The following is a 14726-nucleotide window of genomic DNA, read 5'->3' as shown; positions in this document are numbered from 1 at the left end:
CACATAGTTGTTCTTTCTTTCAATACAGTTGTTTAGATACATAAACGAAGGTATTACTAACCTTCTTCAATAATTTCATGGTCATCTTGTTCGACGTCATCGATGTACCACACGCGGATAACGCCGTCGTACGACAACGCGGCCACGAATGGCGGGTTTTTGGGACACGCACCGATCCATTTTATAGCCGAGTCAGTGCCCGGCAGCTCCTTTTTAAGTTTGTTCGTGGATATGTGAAAAAACTGTAAAGAATATACAGTTTTGGTTAATCAAAGATCACAAAATCATAAAGAACAGGGCCAAAACAACTTTAACAATGAGGTCCGTTAAAATTATGAAAAAAATTACAGATGGCCTGATAATATAAAATTGAGGTCTTTATCAAATAGACTGGTTCTAAATAGGTTTTAGAAATAAACTTACTTTGATAGCTCCCTTCAAGGTTCCGACGAGAGCATAATCACCTAGGAAGCAAACTGATGTAATATTTTCTTTCACGTCGATATTAGATGGCTTGATTTCTTCTACATTTTGTTCATGTCTGAAAATAAATGAACATTACAAAATAATTATAATTTCCATTTATAATAATTATACTGTTTCATTTAATTGCCACCGTAGCCGAATGGTTACCATGTTGGCCTGTCACGCAGAGGTCCCGAGTTCGATTCCCGGACCGGGAGAAATATTTGTATGGCTGTGGTTGTGTGTCCATGGCATCCGCGATACAGGGTTTCCCTAGTGTGCGTTATTATCATTATTATTTATAACAAGCATACAAATGTGTTGTCTGCAAGTAAATGAAAACGACGTAATGGGAACTTAAAAGCAATTTTCAATGAATAGCATGTTTAACTACTTTCCACATTGACTTACAATTATATGGACGTCGGCTCCGCGCTAAAAAGTGTCCCCACTTGTAAGGCGCTAAAATCGTATACAGAGCGCGACACTCTGCTTTAGTCTTCATTTGTTCTACTGACAGCGCGATACTGCGATGACATTACAATTTAAATTTCGAATAGGTTGACTTGGGACATTTTTTTCGTGGTTTTTGTATTAGACCCGTCGTCCATTTATTTGTAAGTCAATGACTTTCCATTGTAAATTGTCAACATAAAAAATACTTACAAAAATTCGAAGTAAAGTTCGTGAGCAGCACAATTTTCATGGGCCACCTGAAGTGCTTTTGTGAATAGTCTGCCTTTGTTCTCATGTTGGAGTATGCTCTGCACTATGTCCGTGCATGGATATCGGTAGAGATCTATTCCATGCGTGATAAGGTAACTCTTTATGCTGTATAGGAGTTCTTTGTCAAACTCCTGTAATTATATTTTTTAAGGTTGATAAAAAAATCATATACGCATTATAGCCTAGTTGGGAGAGACCTTGCTTTGTGGCAGGTCTCGGGTTTGATTCTACCAACGGTAACGTGAGCGGAACACTATCGCTTTTAAGCTTCAGCTTCCGTGTCCCCAAAATACTTAAAATTTGTAAAAAAAAATATATACTTAAAGTCAGCCCACCATGCCGTACAGGATTAGGTTTTTGTTATCATTAAACATTTTTAGTTAAAAAAAAATAATTAAACATTCCGTAACTCTCATAAACATGTGTTTTATTTTTAAAACAATAATAAATTTACTGGCGTCTCACTCTGAGGGTAAAAATAATGGTCACGTTGACCAAGGGGCCTGCAACACTGCGACTTTTCGAAGTCGAGTCAAGTCCCAAACTCGTTTTGACCTACCGTGGTGGACTATACTCTAAATACTAGGTCCTTAGAAGAGTCCTATGCCTAACAGTGTGACGCATATAGATTGATGTTGACATTTATAGATTGCTCGTGGTTATGCTTTGAAAGAGATATTTCTTGTTCAAAATCGGAAAAATTGGTTAACTTTTAAATCAATTTGTTATGTCAGACATAGAAAGTTACTTCAACAAGAACACTGTTAACATAAAAATACGAAACGAATTTTTCAGCAAATCGAAACAAAATTAGTAAAGTAACACATAGTTTGATGTTTAATGTAAAACAAAAGTAGTTGTTATAGAGTTTATGAATAACTTCCTGACCAGAAAATTATTCATATGAATAATTTAATCATATGAATAACTGTTTTGCGACCTCAAAACAATTACGATGACGTATGCTCCGCCATCGACTACATAACCAGAAATAGAGACGAAATACCATTTAATTTGTTTGAAAATTATTCTGCCAAATCATTACGATGACAACGGCGCACCGATTTGCCAGCCCGAATTCGAAACAATTGACGGGTATCGTCAATTGCTTTACTTCAAATTGACCAGTTTAACTTGAGCTTTGAAATGTGATTCCGTTTATTTTGTAATTAAATGTTTTGCTGTTTTTTCCACACCACCGAATGGGACAGCACCCCATTGTTAGAGATATTGTCTTTATTACAATAAATACAGAATATTTTTGGAATATGCGGAGACATGCACACAAGTCAGTTGTTGGCGCTGTAATATTTCAGCTTTCTAATTAGTGATTTCAGGATAAACGAGAGTTGATATTTAAAAGTAATATAAGCCCCGTTGGCTGATGAGTTGCCAGGGATGGATGGCACTTATTTCGTTTCTATTTCTGTGCATAAGCTCGATGACGTAACAATACGAAACAAGTGATTCAGCAAATCGAAACAAAATTAGCACAGTAACACATAGTTTGATGTCTTATGTAAAACAAAAGTAGTTGTTATAGATAAATAACTGTTTACGACCTCAATACAATTATTCACATAATTCAGCGAATCAGCAATGCTATTCTTAAAAAAAAATAATGATGACAAGTGCTCCGCACTAGAATGTCTAATTAATTGATACACATTTAGAGATAAAATCGTTGTAACTTACGTTATCAGCAATGTAGTTCTCGTATTTCCCCAAATCCAATATCAGATCAGCTTGACCAGTTAACCTCACTTTGTTCCCCAAAAACTTCAAATCCATGAACAACTTATTGAACAACTTCCACATATTGTTATAGTTCTTCGTGTTCAATATGTGATATCCAATGTAAAATGCTATGTATCCATCATCGACAATTTCAACCGGCGTATTGTCATCGTAGTTGTAACTTTTTAGGAATTCCGCGTGTAACCTTTTTACTTCCTCTTCGTTGGAACATGTTCTCAAATAGTTCATTATCAGATCATGTATTTCGTATATGTAATTTCTTTGTTCGGGATCGTAGAATTCTATTATCAAAGACTTGCTACGTAATTGCTTCATTATGGATTCTACTTCATTGACATCTTTATTCCATAGTTTAGCAAGCACCGTGGCGGATACTTTGGCATTGTCCGGCAGTATAGTTAGCATTTTAAATAATGGCAGTATGTTTGGCTTCAACGAGTTTATACACATCTCTATTGTTTTCATTGGGTTGTAATTGTTTCGCGTTGAGCTGAAAGTACGCAGTTTTATGTAAATGACTATCGGACTTTGAAAACAGCCTGAAAATTGTTTTCATATACAGCTTTGAGTGGAAGAGTTTTCGAAAACAAAAGAGTTTTTTTTTATTACATTAAGTGATGGGACGAACAAGTCGTGTGTCTGGTGGTAACCGACACACCTGTCCATAACAGTTGGAGTGCCACTCAGAGCTTTAAATCACAAAGATCTGATGGGCACTGCCACTGCGCCCGACACCCTAACACATAAGTGGACAAGTCCCGTGTAAATTCACCAGCACCCTTGTTTTTCGAAACCGGAACGCAGTAATGTTCACATTACTGGTTGGCGGCACAATTAGGTAAGGTGGCAGTACTTCCCTGGACGAACTCTTTCTTAAGGAGCTCTACTGCTACCAAAAAAAGTACTGATGGATTTTAAAGTTTTGATTTTGGGCCTAGAAAATCTATGGTACAATTAAGGGGTATTGATAACATTAAGGTTATCATTCATTGAATACATAGTAACAGATCACCAATCCCTCGCCTCAAAATAGTTGGTAATAATTGTTAAACAGAGTGGGGCCGTGCCAAGGCGCACTGCCGTCGGTTTAAAATCTTAAACCGACGTTTGTGGGTCTCCTCAAGTTAGGGTCAAAATTTGTATTATGATACCCACAGGCTTCTGTCCAACTGTGAATATTTTTATGTCAAAAACAATGTAATGTCGTATGATTTAGAATACATTTTGAAAAAATAATAGAAAACAGTTGGGAGCGCGTGTCCGCCATTTTTTATTCAAATTTTAATACAACAGTAGCAACAATTAAAACGTTAATTTTCATATAACATATAAAAATACTTACAAAAAGAATTCTTTCCTTTCTAACGTATTTAAATAGTACTTCCAAGCCCTAGGGTCATGATTCAATCTCTCCTTATTCTCCGCTAGCTGGGCTCCTATGAGAGCTATATGGAACGGGCTGCCTTTGCATATTTCGTGAAGTTTCTTGGCCTGTCTCGGTAGTTGATTCACGTTTACATCGAGGCATGATGCAAAAAGTTCCAGTGTTTCTTTTTCGGTGAAATTGTTTTCGATCTGTTATTGTGAATAATAATGTTTTTAAGTTTGGGGAAAATTATATTGAGTGTCTAAAAGTAAAGCTACAAGCGTCTAGATCTTAGTTTTCCAAAGCGGTCCCTATCGCCCCCCAGTCGGTGCTGAAGAATCTTAGGGGGGCGACAGGAATCTCGGAAACAAGTTGATGCTGTCTAGGCGGTGCAACTGCATTTAAAAAAACTACATTATCAATGTGTGTAAACTACACAACATATATTTATAATTTCTTTCCTTGTGATTTTTGTATTAAGTTAATTATAGTTTTTGTGATGGTGGGCGTTGAAATTTTTTTATCTAGCCTAAGTGAGCCAAAAAGTTTGGGAACCTATGGTCTAGAATAATAAAACTACACGAAAACTAAAATTGATTAAAAATACATACTTATAATTAAAAAAAAATAATAAAAAATAACAATGTTTACAGAAATAATAAAACGAAACAATAAATACTTACTTTTATGATCTGCGGACGAAAATTCGCCACAACCTCTGTGTCTCTCGTAGTAATCAATATCTTGCAACCGATATCAAAGGCCTCTACGCATTTCTTGTCATTGACTTCATCCAGTATCAACAGAGATTCCTTTATAGCTTGGTCGGCGAACTGAGTTTTCAGTTTATCTCTAAGTTCAATCCAAGTCCAATCATAGCTGGATAGGGAATGGCAGTCAGCGTTTGAGCCCATACTGGACATAGATATTGAGGAGTTCATGTAGGAGTTATGTGAGTATATTGACGAAGTTCTGCGATATAGCCTGTAAATGAATTTAGGATAAAATTTATTAATACTGAATAATTTATTATGAAGGGTAATACGATGGTAATTCTATTAGAGTTATTACTTTGAATGTCAGATGGCAGACATATAAAGGCGTATGAGATTTCTAAGAGGTGACTCTGCCCATCAATATGATCGCGGAAAAAAACAACATTGCTCCATATAATTCTATAATAAAATCCCTAACAATAAAAGATGAAACAGGAGTTTTTTTGGCAAAAGGGAAATGTGTTCAAATTTTTGTTAGTATTTTAGTTATTTCTTTTGATAATATTGAGTCACAAAGATTGCAATGAGCAATAACAACAAATACAGAGTTGTGTACGAATAATAATAATGTAATATGAACGAAGATTAGGCTACCCTTTAGGCTATCCATAAAATGTACATGTATGCAATAAATAAATAAATACATTTCGGTCGAGTACTTAAAAATAGGTCTCTAAAATATAAAAGCTGTTGTTTTACCTTTTAAAAAGATATTCGTATGGATGAGGAAAATCTCACAAGACCTTTCGAGGTGATGAGATGGATAGAAAATTATTTTTTTAAAACTTTGCATATTTCTTATTTTACTTGATAACAAACAGGTTTTCAAGAGTAACGAAATATTTTACCATATAAATTAATCATGTTAGCTGTATTCAGTTGTGACCTAGTCGGCGAAGAATTTAGTTACTTTTGTCTTAAAAGTTTCGCATGTTGAAACGGGTTCAATAGACTCGTTCTATAATAACCAGCAATCATATTATAAAACACAATAAATGCAACCCTACAACGCATACAGTGCCCAACCCGTACATGAAACATCAAGTGCAGCCCACAAGTGAGTCAATTATTCTCCTAATTAGACCAAATAACCAGATTGCTTCCAACCGAGTTCTGTAATTGAGTCATGAGTTTACTTTTTGCTCTAACTGGTCCAAGACGATTTCCTGTGTGTAATTGTTTAATAGTGGTTGTATAGGCATGTACCAAGTAGATAGGTTATTAAGGAGTGTTTTTGTTAGAGTACGACGTGGATTAAAATTAAACTAAATAAATGTAAATGAGTTCGTTACATAAAGCAATATACAACCTGGTGACGTGGTCAAAAATGCTACATATACATAATTAATTATGGAAAGTTGAGATTCTGGGGGCCTACCACAACCTCTTAAAACAATATTACTTTAACCTTACATTGACTTTTCGTACCATAACTCGCTTCAAGTAAGCTTATTGTAATGTTAAAACTATAATGTTTTATTGGCAGCTTTGATTATTCATTCACTCAGTTCGTACTACGACGCGACTATAACATTAAAGTAATATTGCTCTTATGTCAAATTTAGCAATCTTAAAATAGTTACACGGATGCAATGGAAACAATATTATTTTCAGTTTTATTGTCTTAATATTGATTTGTAATGATTAAAAGTTAAGTTGAACTTATTTATTTACACATATCTCTTCAATATTTTGTTTATTTTTTTTAATAGCACGTAGGAAATAATTTCTCGTTAAATAAAAATACGCGACGTTTATTTTGTAGACTATAATTCCGAATCACAACGTGACAATGAAGACTCAGCTTGTTTTATTTATTTTTCTTCATGAAAATGCGGAAAAATAATTGAAAACAACGTAATTTTAATAGATGACATTATTACATACTTTTCTTTTTTTGGCAGTTAAAATTCTCTGAATGTAAATATTATTAAGCACTTTACAACATAACATAACATTACAATTTAACATTATAACTACGATAGGACGATTCGGAACATCACAAAAGTACGTGGAATTACGTCTATTTGCTAAGTTTTATTGAAATATCTATATATATAATATACTTATATATATATAATATACTTCGCCACTATACAGGACTTGACACTGGAGATAATAAAAATAGGTTCTCACTACGACACTACACAAAGTATATTGAGAGAAAAACGCCTTGAATTGGAGAAATAGCAAAATCAACCATTAAAATAATTGCTCCTAAATTAGGCGCTATCTATAAAAATGAATCTTCATGCGTGAACAGCCACCCTTCGTGATGGATGATTTTCTTCAAAATGAAATGGGACCAAAAAGGAAGTACCCCCTTTCAAATTTGGAATACGTTAGTTATAAGTTATAAGCCCTCCTTATAATGCACAAGGCGTATGTTTTACGCGCGGACGTTTGTTTGACGCGAGTTCACGACGCTGTACAGGCTCAATAGCACGCAAAAGTTTACTGATGGCGACTGAATCCCGATTGAATTGCGTTCAGCGCAAGTAAACAATACGCTGTGTGTATAGGCTTTTAGGAAGAGTGCTTGAGGTGTCATCTAACTACGCTTAAAAGGAGGCTCCAGCCACTATACTTTACGGTACCATACGTTTAAAAAACGAAGGTTATTATCAGTATGATAATTGGTACAAACAATGGTGTCGTCGTTTAGCACTGCGCTGGAAATATATAGATAGATATCAATGAAACTTCGTCGTTATTCACCTCACGTGGTTAGTGGAATAGACTGTTATGTGACGTCAATTTATTGACAACATTTTTGTCGTAAAGTAATGTAATAATAATAACAGACATCAACACTAATTGCCTGATCTCAAACTAGGGAATACTATTTGGTATTTTGCGTATCAAAGAAACGGAATTCACTCTGGGCACTTCCCAGAACACCCAGACCAGAACCAATTTAGAAAAGTTAATTTCCTCACTGTGTAAACCGTTAAGCCACTGAGGTCTTCATCGTCAAAGTATCAGAACGTCTGTTGACATGATAGCTTAGACATTCATGGCAAACATGTGCGATGATAAATGTGGATACTTAAAAGTATCATTTCTAGAACTCAACTCCACTAATGTCCATTATCTTATGCTCATTAAGTAACATGCTTTTGTTTGTTTTCAAAAAACAAAGGACATCTTTAAAGACACGTAAAATTTATGAAAATAATTACTGATTCAGCATTTCGATATAAATGAATAGAGGATTCTCAGAAGTAGAGCTAGTGAGTTTAAGTGTTGATAAGTAACCTAACCAAATTCAGTCTATATTCCAAGAACAATGCGCTAACAATATAAACATTACACAGGAAAATAATTGTCAAAAAGAGCAAACGCGCGTATCTTTAAATAAAATCCTGTCTCTAGAGTTGCTTTAATAAAGTAAAAGACTATTGTATACATTTAAACTTCAGTCATTTTTAGTTCACTAATTGTGACCGAAAAAGTGACGTGCGCGTGTCGCGACAATTGCCCCTTTACACAGTCACTCTATTGCGCGTGATCAAAAGTGTACAGGATTGCGCGCGCGAAAGTACACACGCGTAATCGTGAGCGAGTGTTCGGTTTTGTTACAACGAAAAGAGCGTCTGTGTAAAGACTGATCGCGCAGGATAGACCGTGAGAAATAGTATAGGGTAGGACATGAAATTAAAATGAGTTTGTTGGGAGTACCTCATTTGAACAAATGAGGCGGTACAATGTCCTACTTTAAATGAGGTGAAGCAGTGGTAGGAATGTTTGCACCTACACTACGGCAATGACTCAACAGACAGGTAATATTAAGCACATTTTCATAACTTGATGGTATTAATCAATTGGATAACTTAAGTGTTATGATACAGTATAAATAAATGCTAATTTTATTTCGTACTACGGTAGTATAATCATATGATGTAAAATCAGCTAAAAAACGGGTAGTGCAGTGTGACATGAGTGAGGCTATGAGATGGGACATTTTTATGACATGAGGTTTTGTGACAAAGTAACCAAGCTAGTGGTACAAACGAGTTGCCCCGTGTATGAGTAACTCAACACTAGTGTGAAACTGGCGCGTGTTGGAGTGCGCGATTGCGCGCGCGACAGACAAGTTCAATTGCGCGGTCTTTCCCTTTTCCTTCCAACATCTTTACACGCACGGTTAATCGCGCATGATTGCTGTATCACGCGCGATAGTGTGTCTGTAAAGCACGCTAATGGCGCTGCAACTGCACTTCTACAAGCATTAATTCCAATAATAAATAATAAAATCCAATTTCCTTAACCTGGTGCACATTAACGCGCAGAGTGTTCCTGCACACATTACTGAATTAAATATGTCATTCAACAACGGCATAGTTGATGGAATCTTAATCTCAGAATCTTGGCTCAAACCCTCTCTACCATCCCCCCTTTTTACACTTAATGGGTATAAATTATATCGAAACGATAGAGTTGGAACTGGTGGTGGAGGTGTATGTATTTACATCAAGAGCCACATACCGTGCTCCGTCGTCAGCCAGTCTCCTAGCACTTATACTGGATCTTTAGAGTATCTATTTCTAGACCTCAACTTACATCACACCAATATCTTAGTTGGTGTTACTTATAGCCCTAGTGTTAATGTAAATTATTTTGACTTATTTGAGACTACCCTTGAATCCTTGAGTGCCTCTTACGAACATGTAATATTGATGGGTGATCTTAATACTTGTTTATTAAAGAATAACTTTCGGTCTTCACGTCTTAACTCCATGGTATCTGCTGTGAACTTTGTATTGCTCCCACTTACTGCCACCCATCATTCTCCTAACTGTCAACCTTCACTTTTAGATGTTCAGATAGTCTCTAAACCTCAATCGGTTCTCCTGCATGGACAAACCACTGCCCCGTTCTCATACCATGACCTCATATATTTGTCTTATCGAGTACGCACTCCCAAACCCAAAATTAAAGTCATTTTTCAGCGTAGCTTTGGTAACATTTCTGTGGATCGCTTGAGAGAGGAATTTTCTAATATTGATTGGTCTGCTTTGATTGAAGCTAGCACAGTAAATGAGAAGATCAAAATTTTTAACAAACACTTAATAAAGTTGTATGATTCTCATGCCCCACTCAGACCAGTACGTGTTAAGCATCTGCCTGCGCCTTGGCTTACACCAGCAATAAAGAAAACCATGAAACGTAGGGACAAGGCCAAGTCGATTCTCAAGAGGTTTCCAAGTGAAGACAATTTGTTTTCTTATAAAAGGCTGCGCAATCTCTGCAATAGACTGTGTCGTGACGAAAAGCGGCGTTACTTCCACTCGTCGATGGAAGGCTTGTCTATGGGTCAAACTTGGAGGTTCCTGAGGTCACTTGGTGTGGGTAAAGATCGTGACTGTACTGTTGACTTGCCTGACCTTAACTCACTCAACAAATACTTCACCAACTCACCATTTACTGTTGCTGACTCTATCAAAGCGGACACGCTCACCTCACTGGGCACTGCTACTCATCCTGATTGTGTACCTTTTTCTTTTCGCGAAATCACTGAGGGGGAAGTTAAGAAGAGTATCCTATCCATAACTTCCAAGGCTGTGGGTGAAGATGGTATTTGCCGCGACATGCTGATACCTATCCTGGATGACGTTGCTTCAATTATCACACACATTTTGAATACTTCTCTTGCAACTAGCGTCTTTCCTAGCGATTGGAAATTAGCTCATGTCATTCCCATCCCTAAATCCGCTACTCCCACGGCTTTCTCCCAATTTCGTCCTATCTCCATCCTACCATTCCTGTCCAAGGTCCTTGAAAGCACAGTTCATAAACAACTTCACTCATATGTCTCTCGTCATGAACTTATAAGTCCGTATCAATCTGGTTTTCGTCCTGGTCACAGTACTGTAACTGCTTTGCTTAACGTCACCGATGATATTCGCCACGCCATGGACAACAGGTTGTTTACCATTATTGTTTTGCTGGACTTCAGCTGTGCTTTCAACTCTGTCGACTATGACATCCTCCTTGCCATTCTCTGCTCTCTTAACATCTCCCCTGCTGCAATTGCTTGGTTTTCGGATTACCTCCGCAATCGCTATCAAAGGATCAGGAATGATGACATTTATTCTGATTGGTCTCCTTTGACTTCAGGGGTGCCACAGGGTGGTGTACTTTCACCTCTTCTCTTCTCGCTGTTCATAAACGAGCTCACTAAATTAATTTCTCCTCCATTCCACTTATACGCAGATGACCTGCAAATTTATAGACATTTTGATGGAGCCAATACCCAATCTGCCATTGAATCTATTAATAAGGATCTTCTTGTGGTGAAGTCTTGGGCTGATGCGTTTGGTTTGCTTGTAAACCCTAGGAAATCACAGGCAATAATTGTAGGTAGCAACAGACTTTACTGCAGGTTGGACATTAATAATCTCCCCAAGGTCTCGTATGATGGAGTGAGTCTTACATATGCTGAAAATACAAAGAACCTGGGTCTGATAATCGACCGTACACTGTCCTGGAGACCACAGGTAAATGAGGTTAGTCGACGCATGCACTTTTCCTATCATTCTCTCAAGCGGCTTCAATTCTTCTTACCGTTCAACACCAAGGTTATGCTTGCTCAGTCCCTACTACTCCCTCTTCTCGACTATGCCGATGTTTGTTATTTGGATGTTACTGAGGAGCTGCTTAACAAACTAGAGCGCCTACAAAATCTGGCAATCCGTTTCATATTCGGTTTACGTAAATATGACCATATCTCTGAATTTCGGACTAAATTGAAATGGCTCCCAATCCGACTTCGCCGAGATATGCACGTTCTTTGTCTTCTTTATAAAATTTTAAATTACCCCCAGCTTCCTCATTATCTGTGTTCCCGTTTTTCCCCCTTATCCCCCAATTCCCGCCCAAAACGTACCTGTGACACTAGAACACTTTTATATCCCCAATCCAACTCCAAATTCTTTCACAATTCTTTTACCGTAAGTGCAGCTCGTATGTGGAATAAACTACCTGCTAACATTCGTGATAGTCCATCGGTGGCATCTTTCAAACACAAATTAAAAGAGCACTTCCTGTCGAACGCGTTAGATAGTTTATAGGTAACATATTTGTAAACAAATGATCTGTTATTATAATATATATTCTGCTTATGTATGTATTTATGTATATAAAGTTCGTGTATGTGCATATGTATGTATATTATTATCATTTATATTTTATTCACATTTAAATTTAAATTTTGTTGTACATTAATTAGTCCCGCAGACTTCATTTTTGCACCACGGCTAGGGTTGGCTGGAAGAGATCTCTTATAGAGATAAGCTCACCTTTGTATATGTCCATTGTAACGTGTGTTTCATGTGTCTTTTCTTTGTACAATAAAGAATATTATAATTTGAGGGCCTTTTATGTAGAGTCCTAAAGTACAGATACAACAACACAAGATCCAACAGTCGATACAAAAAGGAAAAAGCTTAATAAAATAACCAAAAGTACGTACTTGTTTTGTTGAGCAATGATATCGTCCTCAGTCTTAGTATTTCCTAAATTCACCCAGAAGACAACGCCATTGAAGTTAGTAGTGATGAGATTTGGGTTGGCCCGTAGTACACTGGTCACAATAGATGTCTTTCCAGAACCTGACATGCCGTGGAGCACAAGGAAGTTATGTCTTGTTAGGAGGTTCAGTTTTTCTGCTACTTTTTCTTCCTGGAAATGGACAATAATTTATAACATATATATTTTGTTTTCTTTGGATTTCTATAAGGACCTGTAGGGTGTGGAGCGCTGGACTGACTTTTGCGATTGGATTATACTTCAGCTGGTGATCGTAACGACGAGAATAAACAAAAGCAAAGAAAAAAAAAGCATTTTTTCTGTTCAATACAATTTTTTTCTAAAATGTTATATAAAAATTTCTTCCAGGCATATAAGAGTTAATCGAGTACCTGATACAATTCACATATTTCATTTTAGTAGCAGTAGAGCTCCTTGTGAAAGAGTTCATCCAGGGAAATACTGCCACCCTACTAATTTCTTCCGCCAAGCAGTAATGTGAGCATTACCGTGTTTCGGTTTTAAAGGGTTAAAGAGTGCTGGTGAAATTATAGGCACATGGGACTTGTCAAGTTATGTCCCAGGATGACAGGCGCAGTGACAGTGCCTCTCAGATCTTTGTGTATAAAGTTCTGAGTGGCACAGCATCTGTAAAGACAGGCGTGTCACTCACCACCAGGCGCAAGATCGTCCCGTTACTTGGTATCATAAAAAAAAATCAGAAGGGTTACCTTCCATAATAATATGTTATACATATATCTTAAATAATTTTATTTATGTGACTTCTCTAACGAATTTGGTTTTTGCCTGTAATGTTAGTGTTAAGTGGTATGTAAAGTCATTCGAAATGACAGTATTTTTTCGGCTACAAATCGCGTGTGTTTGTCGTTTGAAACAAATGTTTCGGACCATTTACAGGTCATATGTGTGATGCTGGCTGAATAAACGTTTCTTTCTTTCTTTCTTTCTTTCTATATTATGGTCACGGCTGACTGATACAGTAGTCATCAACCCGTTACGTCTAATATGAATGCAAACCACCCCATTTCTCTTTATTAGTAGACATTAAGAAACGTCGTAATATAATATCTAAACATCTAGGTACTTGTAATATATTTCGAATAAGGTTGTTGATGGTAATAATAGTTTTGAAAAGAACTTGAGCTCATGAATTTGTAGCATGCCCGTTCTTAATGTTGATGATATATATTCAAATCTGTGTTCAATATAACTGTTATGGTGCGTGCACAAAATTCAGACCAATATGATGAGATCATCGTAATAATGTACCTACTGTTAAAACAAACTATAAATATAAGTTGGTAATAATCAATCGCCCACATGGGTTCAGTAACCGTAGTTTTCTACGCGTCTATTATTGTCTGAATCATTTTTGTCTAACAAAATTGTTTTAACGCATGATAAAATAATACACTTTAGTTGAGTGAGTACTAAGCTTATGTGATTTTCGATCGATTGTTAACCATAATTGCAGACGAAATGCAAAAAGTATACTTAATTTTATATTGTGTATAAAACAGAATAGTCTAATTATTTCGCTCAACATTTCAACTGCACTAATAAAATTAACAAAAGATACATGATTTTGGAAGGCAATTTTACCAGCTGAGAGACTAATGATCACTCTTAGATTTTTAGCTACAGGTATGTGTTTTTTAAGTTCTCGACTTATCGTTTCACAATGATAAGTTGCGGTAGAATTCCGTGAACTAAATTTGAGCACGTTTAGAATTGTAATTTTTCAGTTGAAGTCGTGAGTGTAGTCGTAACTTCTTACAATTAGTGGCAGTTTCCACCAATACAACAAGTGTTTAATATTTGCACATTTACCGTAAGTTACTTACGTGAGTAAAATTTACAAATGAAAGGCGAACTAACAATGATTATTTTTATTGCAAACATTTGTTTTTTGACTCTTAGAAGTAATATTCCGACTATGTCCTACAGGAAACCGAGTGGAGGCTTAAAAACAGCATTACACCTTGCATAAAACATCTAAGGTTAAACCTTGTGGTGTACTAAAATGGTCCACATGAACACATGTGCATTAGGTAAGAATTTTTATAACATACGGTGGCAATGAA

At 36.4% G+C, this 14726-nt stretch overlaps 1 protein-coding gene across 3 annotated transcripts in view; it reads right to left on the bottom strand.

The window, feature by feature from the left end:
- Nucleotides 1-14726, bottom strand: part of LOC113229830 (apoptotic protease-activating factor 1-like) — a 48915-nt gene that overhangs the window by 20095 nt on the left and 14094 nt on the right. For 2 of the 3 annotated variants that reach the window (XM_026463509.1, XM_026463511.1), the window contains exons 4-10: nucleotides 12566-12774; nucleotides 4999-5299; nucleotides 4292-4524; nucleotides 2887-3439; nucleotides 1132-1322; nucleotides 424-541; nucleotides 62-242 (exon numbers count right to left, since the gene is read on the bottom strand). In XM_026463509.1, coding sequence (XP_026319294.1) covers nucleotides 62-242; nucleotides 424-541; nucleotides 1132-1322; nucleotides 2887-3439; nucleotides 4292-4524; nucleotides 4999-5299; nucleotides 12566-12774 — 1786 coding nt within the window. The remainder of the gene's footprint in view (nucleotides 1-61; nucleotides 243-423; nucleotides 542-1131; nucleotides 1323-2886; nucleotides 3440-4291; nucleotides 4525-4998; nucleotides 5300-12565; nucleotides 12775-14726) is intronic. The other variant, XM_026463512.1, reaches the window with a different exon arrangement.

The sequence above is a fragment of the Hyposmocoma kahamanoa genome, unplaced genomic scaffold (assembly GCF_003589595.1).
Source record: "Hyposmocoma kahamanoa isolate Upper Pololo Valley unplaced genomic scaffold, ASM358959v1 62, whole genome shotgun sequence".
NCBI classification, from domain to species: domain Eukaryota; kingdom Metazoa; phylum Arthropoda; class Insecta; order Lepidoptera; family Cosmopterigidae; genus Hyposmocoma; species Hyposmocoma kahamanoa.
This window is presented reverse-complemented; position numbering and strand designations above follow the sequence as displayed.